General features: G+C 42.9%; 1 protein-coding gene across 1 annotated transcript in view; it reads right to left on the bottom strand.

Annotated features, from left to right (window-relative positions):
- enpp1 (ectonucleotide pyrophosphatase/phosphodiesterase 1) overlaps positions 1-13,685 on the bottom strand; it is a 46,700-nt gene that overhangs the window by 18,220 nt on the left and 14,795 nt on the right. The window contains exons 2-6 of the mRNA XM_023974155.2: positions 12,267-12,342; positions 11,629-11,754; positions 3,000-3,125; positions 1,888-1,951; positions 179-276 (exon numbers count right to left, since the gene is read on the bottom strand). Of these exons, the coding sequence (XP_023829923.1) occupies positions 179-276; positions 1,888-1,951; positions 3,000-3,125; positions 11,629-11,754; positions 12,267-12,342 (490 nt within the window). The remainder of the gene's footprint in view (positions 1-178; positions 277-1,887; positions 1,952-2,999; positions 3,126-11,628; positions 11,755-12,266; positions 12,343-13,685) is intronic.

The following is a 13,685-nucleotide window of genomic DNA, read 5'->3' on the forward strand; positions in this document are numbered from 1 at the left end:
ACATAAGTGGCCAAATAAACAATTGTTTCCTGAAACAGGATAATTTCCCCCACGGCGTCTTTACTTGATTGTAATCTGACGTCGTTTCAACCAGAAACCAAATTTCAACCAGATAACTTCTTTACAACGTTTCATGCCAAATGTTGCCCTACGCACCAGAAAACAATGGTGTGCTTACGTAATTTGCTGATGACTGGAAGAAGACTGCCATAGGCCTTTAAATAACCTGCCCGGAAGCCATCCATAGACACCAGGATCAGAGGGGGTTTGGAAAAACTGGGGATACAAACAGAGAATGAGCTGTATTGAGGTTAAAATGGAACATACATTTTTTCCTGGAAAGCATGAATCTAAAACTGTCTGAGTCTGGCACAGTGTGGATGGTACAGTTCCACCGTTACAGTAGTTGTGCTGTGGGTTTATGTGGAGAAACACAAAGCAGCCCTTTGACTGTGGGGAACTGACATGAACTGACTAGATGAGAAGGATAGGCAGGATGGATTCAGCCCACACAGACACACAGAGAGAGGATGGCAGGATGGATTCAGCCCACACACACAGAGGAGGGGAGGGCAGGATGGATTTCAGCCCACACAGACACACAGAGAGAGGGGAGGGCACGGATGGATTCAGCCCACACACACAGAGAGAGGGGGGCAGGATGGATTCAGCCCACACAGACACACAGAGAGAGGAGGGGGAGGGCAGGATGGATTCAGCCACACACGACAAACAGAGAGAGGAGGGGGAGGGCAGGATGGATTCAGCCCACACAGACACACAGAGAGAGGAGGGGAGGGCAGGATGGATTCAGCCCACACAGACACACAGAGAGAGGAGGGGAAGGGCAGGATTGATTCAGCCCACACAGACACACAGAGAGAGGAGGGGAAGGGCAGGAAGAGGTCTGGGGCTGGATGGCTGCATCCAAGATGAGTCAGATATATCTAAGGCCTGTGGCTTAAAAATGTTCCCCTTCCCCTTTTCAACTGAAATGCAACGCAGGGTAAAGCCAGATTTCAGTTGAACACAACGGTTGCTTTTTTCTCTCTCTCCTTCCTTTCACTCCTTCTTCCACTCTCCCTCTCTTTTCTCCAACATGAGGGATAACAGAGGTAAGTGCTGTTATGTTAAAGTTATTTAAGGCTCTCTGTGGTTCAGTAATAGGCGTTTTAAACTGTTATCTATTCATCATGACAGAGAGGGCCGTACCAGAGGAGATTTCTGTGTTTTCCTGTAAAGGCTAACAACTCATAAAATAAACCCTAATTTGAAGTTATAGCCAATAGAAATCCCCCCCTTCCCCAAAAGAGAAAACACAAGAATGAGTGACGTCAGTCATTACGAAGAAGAAAAAACATTCAAAAGAAAAACAACGTTAATTAGTTCAAAGCCCTTTGGGAAGGTCTTTCAGACTAAAAATGGCTTCAAGACATCCAGCTGTTTACGTTTCCATAGTCTAACAAGTCTGTGGTCCCACCCTTACCGCACAACATGCCACACACACACACACAAAACACAGCCCCATTAGCTAAGTTTCCATATAGACACTGAACATCTTCACTCCAACTTCTCCATCATAAAAGCCAGGAATAACGTATTTGGGTTAATCCTGTTTTAGTCTCACAAGTAGAGCAAATGGCCTCAACTTGTACACAATGCATTTGCGTCATAATGTGCTCCGTTTGTCTGTAGTACGCACAGATTGTAGTGTGACTAAGTAACAACACTGTGTGTATACACTATCAAYCTGTTTAAATCAAGGACAGTGCTGTCCCTTATAGCACAGTGGGACCTCCAAATTCAACAGTAGATACTATCTTCAGACTGTGGTGTATAAAAGTGTTTCTCACAGAGAAAGTACTGTAGTTGTGGAAAATGACTTACCCGGCAGGACATTGTGGTGTTTGAATGTCCTCACACTCCTCTTCTATCCAAGACTTCACTCCCACTGGAAAATATTATTATAAATCAACCATTCTGTCGTCACTAATTTGTGGCGACCTACCAAACACATCGACAGGACATCTATCTACTAGACTAAAATCACATTACACTTACACCTAATCTAATACATCTAATATTTTAAAAAATGTATGAAGTGAACATTGTGCTTGGATCGCTTAGGCTAAAGCAAGCCAAGTAATGGTGAATACTAGCTAAAATGACCATGAGTTAAAGCTTTATTAGGGTAGTTAAGAGTGATAAGTATGAAGCCAACTGGATGACTCTAAAACAGCTCTAAAATGTAGATGTGAGATACTGTATAGTCTAAGCCAGTGTTTCTCAACCTCTAGTTCCCAGACCGGCACCTCAGATGGTCAATTCTCTGGCAACCATTTATTCAGTTCTAGAAGTGCTAGTGTAAGTGGGTGTCCAAATAGGAAGGCCCTAGCTTGCTGGTCCCTGGTACAAATAAGGTTGAGAAACACTGGTCTAAGCATTTATAATATGGTCAGGGATAGTGAAAGATTGAGAGGGCCTTATGTTGGGGAATTCATTCCACCACACTGGAGGAGCTAGAAAAGAGAGAGACCAACAGCAATCAGAAATCAACACATACAAGTCTATCTGTGGGACTGAGTGCATTGGAACTATAGGGAGAAGATGATTTTTACAATCAGAGGTGGAATTCAGTTTATATTCAGCTGCAAATGTGTTAAATCCTAAAATCCCTTGACACAATGTCCTAATATCTGGTGAGCCTTACTTTCCTTTGGAAAACAATTCTACCAACCGTCAACAACCAACTGTAAACAACTTTACTGTCAACCACCCACTCTAACTGTCAACAACCAACTGTAAACTGTCTGAGTATAGGTCTTTATGTAACAGACCTGGGCAAAATACTTGAAAGTATTTGAGGTGCACTTGATATAGCCTTAAAATCTAAAATATTTGAATCTATATGATAAATGTATTTGACCAAGGTAGGTTGCTAACACAGATGTTGTTCGGGACTGCAATCCATGCAGGGTCAGTTTAGTCTATGGTTTTACCTTTGCAGGAGCTGTAGTAATTTACACAGCAGTCCCCTGCGTTCACACAGTCATCCGAGCAGGAGCACAGGCCATTGGCCAACCTCTCCTCACCACAGCGGAATATGGAACAGGTCCAGCGCTGACCTGAGAGGAGAGAGAGCGAAAGTCAGTGAGAAAAAGAGTTTATGACAGGAAAATATTTAAGTATGAGGGAGAGAGAGAAACAGATTTTATGACAGAAAAAGAGGGAGAATGTGAGTGTGAGAGAAGGACAGAGGGGAGAACGCGAGAGAGAGAGGAGGAAAGAGAGGAAGAGGAATAAAGAGAGGAAGAGAGCAGAAGAGAGGGAGTACATGTGTGTGAGTTTGTTTGTAGGAGAGCAACTTAAGGACAAACTCAGAGAGCAGCAGTTGAGGAATCTGTCATCTCTCCTACCACTGTCTGCTTCTCACAAAGCACTACAGTAAAGCAAGTGAGTTTTACCAATTAGAACAGACAGAGACAGAGCACTACCTGTTTTGAACCCATATTATTAGRAACAAACAGGCTTGTGTTTTGCATGTTATTCTTGCATTAATACGTGTCACATATCAGTTTACAAACAAATATWTATATCATTGAGTTAATAAAGCAGTATACAAACATGGTGTCTTTTGTTTTCTTGAGAAAGGCAGCTCCGYACTGCAGGCGTTTCGGCSTAGCTCAGTGCTTTCTGTGGTGGTGTGGCAAGCCAGCAGAAAATACGGAGCGTTATGCCATGATTGACTCAGTGTTCTGTCACTCATGGGGACACTASGTCACCACCAAGTCTAAAGGTAGAGCTCTAAAATTCTGGCCCCTTGGGTGCTTCCATAGAGATACATTAGAAGTGCCCATCCAAGAAGGCTCAAGATTATTGGCCACAGATAAAATGYCGTGAAATCACTACAGTAGCTTTGATTGGCCTGACCATGTCAACATCATACTTTCAAAATCTTAGCTAGCGGTCATCATCATGAATCAAGTCGACAATCTACTGGCAAATCCTTGTCATATGAAGAGAAATAATGAAGAGAAATTATAGATAAAACGTATCGGCTCATCGGCCATAAACATTACAAGTTGGAAATCACAAATTCAACAATGAGTGGTTTGGAAGGAATCAGTGGCTAACTGCAAGCATTGTAAAAATGAGCTACGACTGAGAAAATACYCTTTGAACTGATCCAAKAAATTGTAAAAATCGTGAACTCTGGCCTCTTTCTAGAGCCAGACTTTGATTACAAAATTTGCCCACGAAGGACTGCCGCGCCACCTTCCTGTTCAAGTGAGCACAGCACAACAAGGTGAGTCCAAACATGTAATGTATGCTGCTGCATAAATGATGTAATATGCCTSGGAGATATGCATACTGTAGCTAAGAAATGTATACTGTAGCTAAGAAAGTAATACTAAGTGTATGTTGTATAGTAAGCTGTTAGTAGCCCATTTTGCCTACTGTTCTGACTTGGTGGTGCACACGTAGCCTATAACCTGTTTTAGAGAAATGTAATCATAAAATATTTTAAYAGCTTTCATTGTCTGCTTATATGCCCACTTTATTTATCCTACGGTTCTGACTTGGTGTACAGGGAGAACACTAATGTACACCGACAGAATTCTGTCACTGTACATTTCAAAAGTGCTGTACAAATAGTTATATTGACTACGTCTGTCCCAGCTCACTCAATGTCTTAATCAAAATTACAGATCGCCTTTTATCCGCTTGACGTCCCCTTACATGCTGACCAGACCGGACACGTCGCTTGCGCGAGCGTCGCAAAATAAATGTAGAAATCCATGTTATTCAATTATTGCACCCACACTGCTCGCGAGCGTCTGCGATGCCAAGGGCTAAAATAGAACTCCTTTCTATTTCTGACGCAGACCGCGCTGAAAGTCATGCCTCTCCCATCTCCTCATTGGTTTATAGAAGCAGGTACCCACGTGCCATCCCCTCATTGGTTATACCCACGTGGGTGATTGAAAGACGAACTGTTGCCGGTTGTCGTGGTAAAACGATGAAAGTTTAGATGCCAATCGCCATTTAAGTTAAATGATGAAAAAGCCTGGAAGGAGGAGAGATGACTAGAAACGATTCAGTTGGCCGTTTTATATGTGGATTAATTGTCGGAGTAGAGGACCTTGTGGCAGGTAAAACAACTCAATGTTTATATCCCAGGACAAATTAGCTAGCAACAGCAAGCTAGCTAAATAGGACAAATTAGCTAGCAAGAGCAAGCTAACTAGCTAAATTGCCATACATGTTTAATGKTTTTCGACCTGTCCCCAAATTAACGTAATTGGTTCAGAGTTTGTTTTGATATTTTAACCTGCGTGTTGTGATCGCGTTTGGTGTAGGGGGACAAAATAAATTTATGCACGGTAGCGCACGAGCACAGCCGGTTTGGGTTCGGTGTTATGCCATAGTTTGTACATCTCAATTGTGAGTAGCAACCACATTTGTTTAAGCAAGTCAGCCATATCAGCTATGTTTTTTTTTTTAAAGACAGTAGCTGCCAGACAGGTCTAGCAGTGGTATAGTGCAATTAATGTATTGTTTAGCGTTGTGTTGTGTAGTGGCTTTGCTAGCATGCATCCTACGCAAACTGGCTATTGTATATCTTTGTTGGTGGTGTGGCTTTCATATAAGCCCTTGGGCAGCCAACCCACACACCATTTGTTTTGTATCACTTGTTTTCTTTGGTGCAAAGATATTAAACTAAGAGCCATGTTCCTGTGTMGCTCAATTGGTAGAGCATGTCATTTGCAACGCCAGGGTTGTGGGTTCGATTCCCACAGAGGACAAGTACGTAAAATGTATGCGCTCACTACTGTAAGTCACTCTGGATAAGAGCATCTGCTGAATGACTAAAATGTAATGTAAAATATAAAACCACGTGTGGGGAAACCACACTGCCAAGAATACCACATGGAAGCTAGGGGACCGCTGGCCACAGTGACCAGTGTAACCGGTGTGAAATGGCTAGCTAGTTAGTGTTGACGTCACTAGCTCTGAGACATCGATGAAGTTGTTTCCCTTGCTCTGCAAGGGCTGCAGCTTTTGTGGAGTGATAGGTAACGATGCATCGTGGGAGGCAGTTGTTGATTTGTTCAGAGTGTCCCTGGTTCGAGGAGAGTGCTGGAAGCAGTACTGTTACACCAGAAAGGACCCTAAAAGACTTGGCACTGTGGGTTTCAGACAGACTCGCTTTGAGGACAATACAGTGCCACGGCCCGCTACCAAAACCTGCGGGCTCTCCTTCACTGTAGCRAACGTGAGTAAAACATTTAAACGTGTTAACCCTCGCAAGGCTGCAGGCCCAGACGGCATCCCCGGCCGCATCCTCAGAGCATGCGCAGACRAGCTGGCTGGTGTGTTTACGGACATATTCAATCAATCCTTATCCAAGTCTGCTGTCAACCACATGCTTCAAGATGGCCACCATTGTTCCTGTTCCCAAGAAAGCTAAGGTAACTGAGCTAAATGACTACCGCCCTGTAGCACTCACTTCCGTCATCATGAAGTGCTTTGAGAGACTAGTCAAGGACCATATCACCTCCACCCTACCTGACACCCTAGACCCACTCCAATTTGCTTACCGTCCCAATAGGTCCACAGACAATGCAATCACCATCACACTGCCCTAACCCATCTGGACAAGAGGAATACCTATGTAAGAATGCTGTTCATTGATTACAGGTCAGCATTTAACACCATAGTACCCTCCAAACTCGTCATCAAGCTCGAGACCCTGGGTCTCGACCCCGCCCTGTGCAACTGGGTACTGGACTTCCTGACGGGCCGCCCCAGGTGGTGAGGGTAGGTAACAACATCTCCACCCCGCTGATCCTCAACATTGGTCCCCACAYGGGTGCGTTCTCAGCCCTCTCCTGTACTCCCTGTTCACCCACGACCGCGTGGCCATGCACGCCTCCAACTCAATCATCAAGTTTGCAGACGACACTACAGTGGTAGGCTTGATTACCAACAACGACTAGACGGCCTACAGGGAGGAAGCGAGGGCCCTCGGAGTGTGGTGTCAGGAAAATAACCTCACACTCAATGTCAACAAAACAAAGGAGATGATCGTGGACTTCAGGAAACAGCAGAGGGAGCACCCCCCTATCCACATCGACGGGACAGTAGTGGAGAAGGTGGAAAGTTTTAAGTTCCTCGGCGTACACATCACGGACAAACTGAAATGGTCCACCCACACAGACAGCGTGGTGAAGAAGGCGCAGCAGCGCCTCTTCAACCTGAGGAGGCTGAAGAAATTCGGCTTGTCACCAAAAACACTCACAAACTTTTACAGATGCACAATCGAGAGCATCCTGTTGGGCTGTATCACCGCCTGGTACGGCAGCTGCTCCGCCCATAACCGGAAGGCTCTCCAGAGGGTAGTGAGGTCTGCACAACGCATCACCGGGTGCAAACTACCTGCCCTCCAGGACACCCGATGTCACAGGAAGGCCAAAAAGATCATCAAGAACAACAACCACCCGAGCCACTGCATGTTCACCCCACTATCATCCAGAAGGCGAGGTCAGTACAGYTTAAAGGTCGACCGAATAGGATTTTTCAACGCTGATACCGATACCGATTATTGGAGGCCCAAAAAAAGCCGATGCCGATTAAATAGGCTGATTTTCTTACATTTATTTGTAATAATGACAATTAACAACAATACTGAATGAAACTTGCTTTTACTTAATTATACATCAATAAATCAATTTAGCCTCAAATAATAATGAAATATGTTCACTTTGTTTAAATAATGCAAAAACAAAGTTTTGAGAGAGAAAGTAAAAGTGCAATATGTGTCATGTAAAAAAGCTAACGTTTAGTTCCTTGCTCAGAACATGACGAATGTGAAAGCTGTGGTTTCTTGCAACATGACCTTCAATATTCCCAGGTCAGAAGTTTTAGTTGTAGTTATTATAGGGTTTTCTCTATACCATTTGTATTTCATATACCTTTGACTATTGGATGTTCTTATAGCACTTTAGTATTGCCAGTGTAACAGTATAGCTTCCGTCCCTCTCCTCGCACCTACCTGGGTCGAACCAGAACACATCGACAACAGCCCCCTTGAAGCATGTTACCCATGCAGAGCAAGGGGAAACCTACTCCAAGTCTCAGAGCGAGTGACGTTTGAAACGCTATTAGCGCGCACCCCGCTAACTAGCTAGCCATTTCACATCGTTACACCAGCCTAATCTCGGGAGTTGATAGCTTGAAGTCATAAACAGCTCAATGCTTGAAGCATTGCGAAGAGCTGCTGGCAAACGCACGAAAGTGCTGTTTGAATGAATGCTTACGAGCGTGCTGCTGCTTCCATCGCTCAGTCAGACTGCTCTATCAAATATAAAATCATAGACTTAACATAATAACACAGAAATACGAGCCTTTGGTCATTGTATGGTCGAATCTGGAAACTATCATTTAGAAACAAAAGTTTATTCTTTCCGTGAAATACGGAACCGTTCCGTATTTTATCTAACGGGTGCATCCCTAAGTCTAAATATTGCTGTTACATTGTACAACCTTCAATGTTATGTCATAATTATGTACAATTCTGGCAAATTAATTACGGTCTTTGTTAGGAATAATGGACTTCACACAGTTCGCAACGACCAGGCGGCAAAACTGCTGCATATACCCTGACTGCTTGCACGGAACGCAAGAGAAGTGACACAATTTCCCTAATTATAAGAAATTCATGTTAGCAAGCAATATTAACTAAATATGCAGGTTTAAAATATATACTTGTGTATTTGATTTAAAAAAGGCATTGATGTTTATGGTAGGTTTGGTGCAACGACAGTGCTAAATCATCACCCGTTTGGCGAAATAGGCTGTGATTCGATGAGAAATGAACAGGCACCGCATCGATTATATGCAACGCAGACACGCTAGATAAACTAGTAATATCGACCATGTGTAGTTAGCTAGTGATTATGTTAAGATTGATTGTTTTTTATAAGATAAGTTTAATGCTAGCTAGCAACTTACCTTGGCTTCTTGCTGCCCTCGCGTAACAGGTAGTCAGCCTGCCATGCAGGCTCCTCGTGGAGTGCAATGTAAGGCAGGTGGTTAGAGCGTATGACTAGTAACCGGAAGGTTGCAAAAACGAATCCCCAAGCTGACAAGGTAAAAAATCTGTCGTTCTGCCCCTGAACAAGGCAGTTAACCCACCGTTCCTAGGCCTTCATTGAAAATAAGAATGTGTTCTTAACTGACTTGCCTAGTTAAATAAAGGTGTAAAAAAACAACTATCGGCCAAACCGGTGTACAAAAATATCGATCTCCGATTATTATGAAAACTTGAAATTGGCCCTAATTAATCGGCTATTCCGATTAATCGGTCGACCTCTAGTACAGGTGCATCAAAGCGGGGGCCGAGAGACAAAAACAGCTTTAATCTCAAGGCCATTAGACTGTTAAACAGCCATCACTAACATTGAGTGGCTGCTGCCAACATACTGACTCAACTCCAGCCACTTTAATAATGGAAAAATTGATTTTATCACTAGCCACTTTATATTATATAATGTTTACTTACCCTACATTACTCATCTCATATGTATATACTGTACTCTATATCATCTACTGCATATTGCCATCTTTATGTAATACATGTATCACTAGCCACTTTAAACAATGCCACTTTATATGTTTACATACCCTACATTACTCATCTCATATGTATATACTGTACTCGATACCATCTACTGCATCTTGCCTATGCCGTTCGGCCATCACTCATTTATATATTTTTATGTACATATTCGTATTCATTCCTTTACACTTGTGTGTATAAGGTAGTTGTTGTGAAATAGTTAGGTTATATTACTTGTTAGATATTACTGCATGGTCGGAACTAGAAGCACAAGCATTTCGCTACACTTGCATTAACACCTGCTAACCATGTGTATGTGACAGATAAATTTGATATGGGATGATGTTGCACATGATTGACCACATGGGTTCTGTCATGCTGCAGTTAACATTCCAGTTCACCTAAAAAAACGTGTTTTATAATAGTGTTAATAATTTATTCTGTACAGGAGAAAGCATTCATCTTTAAGTCCACGCACACAAACAAACATGTACACACACACACAGCGTATTCGGAAAGTATTCAGACCCTTTGACTTTTTCCACATTTTGTTACATTACAGCCTTATTCTAAAATGGATTACATTTACAATCTACACACAATACCCTATAATGACAAAGCGAAAACAGATTTTTTGACATTTAAAAAAATGTATTAAAAATAAAAAAACATACCTTATTTACATAAGCATTCAGACCGTTTGCTATGAGACTCGAAATTGAGCTCAGGTGCATCCTGTTTCAATTGATCATCCTTGAGATGTTTCTACAACTTGATTGGAGTCCACCTGTGGGAAATTGCATTGATTGGACATGATTTGGAAAGGCACACCTGTCTATATAAGGTCCCACAGTTGAGTGCGCATGTAAGAGAAACAAATCAAGCCATGAGGTCAAAGGAATTGTCCGTAGAGCTCTGAGACAGGATTGTCAAGGCACACATCTGGGGAAGGGTCCCAATTTTTTTTTTAAACCACCAAGACTCTTCCTTAAGCTGGCCTCCCAGCCAAACTGAGCAATCGGGGGAGAAGGGCCTTGGTGAGGGAGGTGACCAAGAACCCGATGGTCACTCTGACAGAGCTCCAGAGTTCCTCTGTGGAGATGGGAGAACGTTCTAGAAGGCCTGATTGCAGCACTCCGCCAATCAGGCTTTTAAGATAGAGTGGCCGACGGAAGCCACTCCTCAGTAAAATGCACATGACAGCCCGCTTGGAGTTTGCCAAAAGGCACCTAAAGAACTCTCAGACCATGAGAAACAAGATTCTCTGGTCTGATGAAAACAAGATTGAACTCTTCGGCCTGAATGCCAACCATCGCATCTAGAGGAAACCTGGCACCATCCCTACAGTGAAGCATGGTGGTGGCAGCATCATGCTGTGGGGATGTTTTTCAACGGCAGGGACTGGGAGACTAGTCAAGATCGAGGGAAAGATGAACGGAGCAAAGTAGAGAGAGATCCTTGATAAAAACRTGCTCCAGAGCGCTCAGGACCTCAGACTGGGGGCGAAGGTTCACCTTCCAACAGGACAGCAACCCTAAGCACACAGCCAAGACAATGCAGGATTGGCTTCGGGACAAGTCTCTGAACGTCCTTCAGTGTCCCAGCCAGAGCCCAGACTTGAACCCGATCGAGCATCTCTGGAGAGACCTGAAAATAGCTGTGCAGTGACACTCCCCATCCAACCTGACAGAGCTTGAGAGGATCAGCAGAGAAGAATGGGATAAACTCCCCAAATACAGGTGTGTCGAGCTTGTAGCGTCATATAGAAGAAGACTCAAGGCTGTAGTTGCTGCCAAAGGTGCTTCAACAAAGTACTGAGCAAAGGGTCTGAATACTTATGTAAATGCAATATTTCTGTTTTTTCCTTTGTCATTATGGTGTATTGTGTGTAAACAAGGCTAATAGATGGTGGGTAGCTGGTGGGTAACCTGACCCGTTCTCTCCTGCTCTACATACCTCTGGTAGTGTAGTGTTGCKGTAACACTTGAGGTAGTCTAGGGACTTACCAGGCTCCACGCACACCTCGGTGTAATCCAGACAGCAGTTTCCCTCTTTCTCACAGGACAGGTCACAGTGGCACGATGCAGACTTGTCCCTGCTGCCCGTCACACACCTGTTTTTACAGCTCATCACTACAGGGGATGAGGAAAATATGTCATTGTGTTACTCAGGATGTCAACTACGCTAATCAGAATGTAATTTGTTATTCAGAATGTGACTTGTTACACAGAATTACATTTATATTACTCAGAACGTCAAATACGATACTCAGAATGTTATTTACATTCCTCAGAATAATTGGGAACATTTGACAGATTACAAAAAGKAGGAAAAAGTACATATGATTGGTTAATTATGGCTGAAAACACATTGAATGCTGTGATTAACATAGCTGTTTTTAGCTGTTTTTTCCCCTTTTCTCAAAAGAGAATATTGAACCATTTAAACTGGACATTCAATGCATTGAATTAGACTAGAACAGGATTTCTATTTTTACTGAAAAGCGTCTATTCAGTGGGCGAGCTCATAAAGACAATGGCGGGTTTTGTTTCTGTGTTTACAAATGGTCAGTTTTGCACAGCTGCCAAGCACAAGGCCTAAAAGGGCCGTAGACAGAGAAGGCTCGTTGTTAACTAAACCGTACCTTTAACATCGCAGCGCTGCTTCAAGGCAAATACGACKACGATGACAGTGATCATCAGCAAGCAGAGCAACAGTACCTGAGACGAGATAAAAAGATGAGAAAATTCCCCATGTGTAGGAGGCAAATCAATCAAATTTATTTCTAAAGTCCTTTTATATCAGCAGTTATCACAAAGTGCTTCACAGTAACCCGGGCCTAGAACTCAGAGGAAGAAATGCAGAAGCAGTGGCAGGAAAAGATCCCTACAAGTAAAACATCTAGAAAGGAAAAGAGATACATTTAGCATATTGTATAGTCCACTATTACCATTTTCACAGTATTCTGTCGACTCAAACCATACAGTGCTTGCTTGGATATTTTATTTTCACATTATCTTTCCAGCACGGTTCCAGTACCTACAGTGCATTCGGAAAGTATTCAGACCCTTTGACCTTTTCCATATTTTGTTACATTACAACCTTTTCTAAAATTGATTAAATAGTTTTTCCCCCATCAATCTACACACAATACCCCATGATGACAAAGCAAAACCGGTTATAATTTCTTGCTAAATTGCGTATATATATATATTATATATATATATATATAATACACTATATATTACATACATAATATATTACATTACTACATATATATATAATACACATATATATATACATACACTATATAATACATACACACACACACACACCACACAGTTGAAGTCGGAATTTTACATTACACTTAGGTTGTAGTCATTAAAACTCGTTTTTCAACCACTCCACAAATTCTTAAAATAAAGTGGTGATCCTAACTGACCTAAAACAGGGCATTTTTACTAGGAAAAATGTCCAGGAATTGTGAAAAACTGAGTTTTAATGTATTTAGCTAAGGTGTATGTAAACTTCCGACTTCAACTGTATATATTATGTAATGAAACAGCAGGGAGCAGGCCTCGAACCCTCGACCTTCTAGCGCGAAGTCTAGCGCGCTATCGACTGTGCCGCAAAAGCATGCTCAAGCGGCAGAGTCGATATCCACCCTTATAAACCGTTACACCGTTACGTCGTTACACTACTCCCTCCTTTCAAAGAGCGCGTCCTCGCGCTAGCTTGCGACTCTATGTCTTATAGGAACGCACTCACTGGCCAAGCACACGCCACTGTCGTGGATGCAAGATCCGATCACTTCTGACACCAATGTACAGAAACAGGCAGGGAGCAGGCTCGAACCCTCAACCTTCTAGCCTGAAGTCCAGCGCGCTATCGACTGTGCCCTAAAAGCATGCTCCAGCGGCAGAGTCGATATCCTCGCTTATAAATAAGTATTATAAATTATAAATAAGGTACGGCACCTCCCGTACCTTCAGGCTCTGATCAGGCCCTACACCCAAACAAGGCACTGCGTTCATCCACCTCTGGCCTGCTCGCCTCCTACCTC

This window comes from Salvelinus sp. IW2-2015, linkage group LG28 (genome assembly GCF_002910315.2).
Source record: "Salvelinus sp. IW2-2015 linkage group LG28, ASM291031v2, whole genome shotgun sequence".
In the NCBI taxonomy this organism is placed as follows: Eukaryota; Metazoa; Chordata; class Actinopteri; order Salmoniformes; family Salmonidae; genus Salvelinus; species Salvelinus sp. IW2-2015.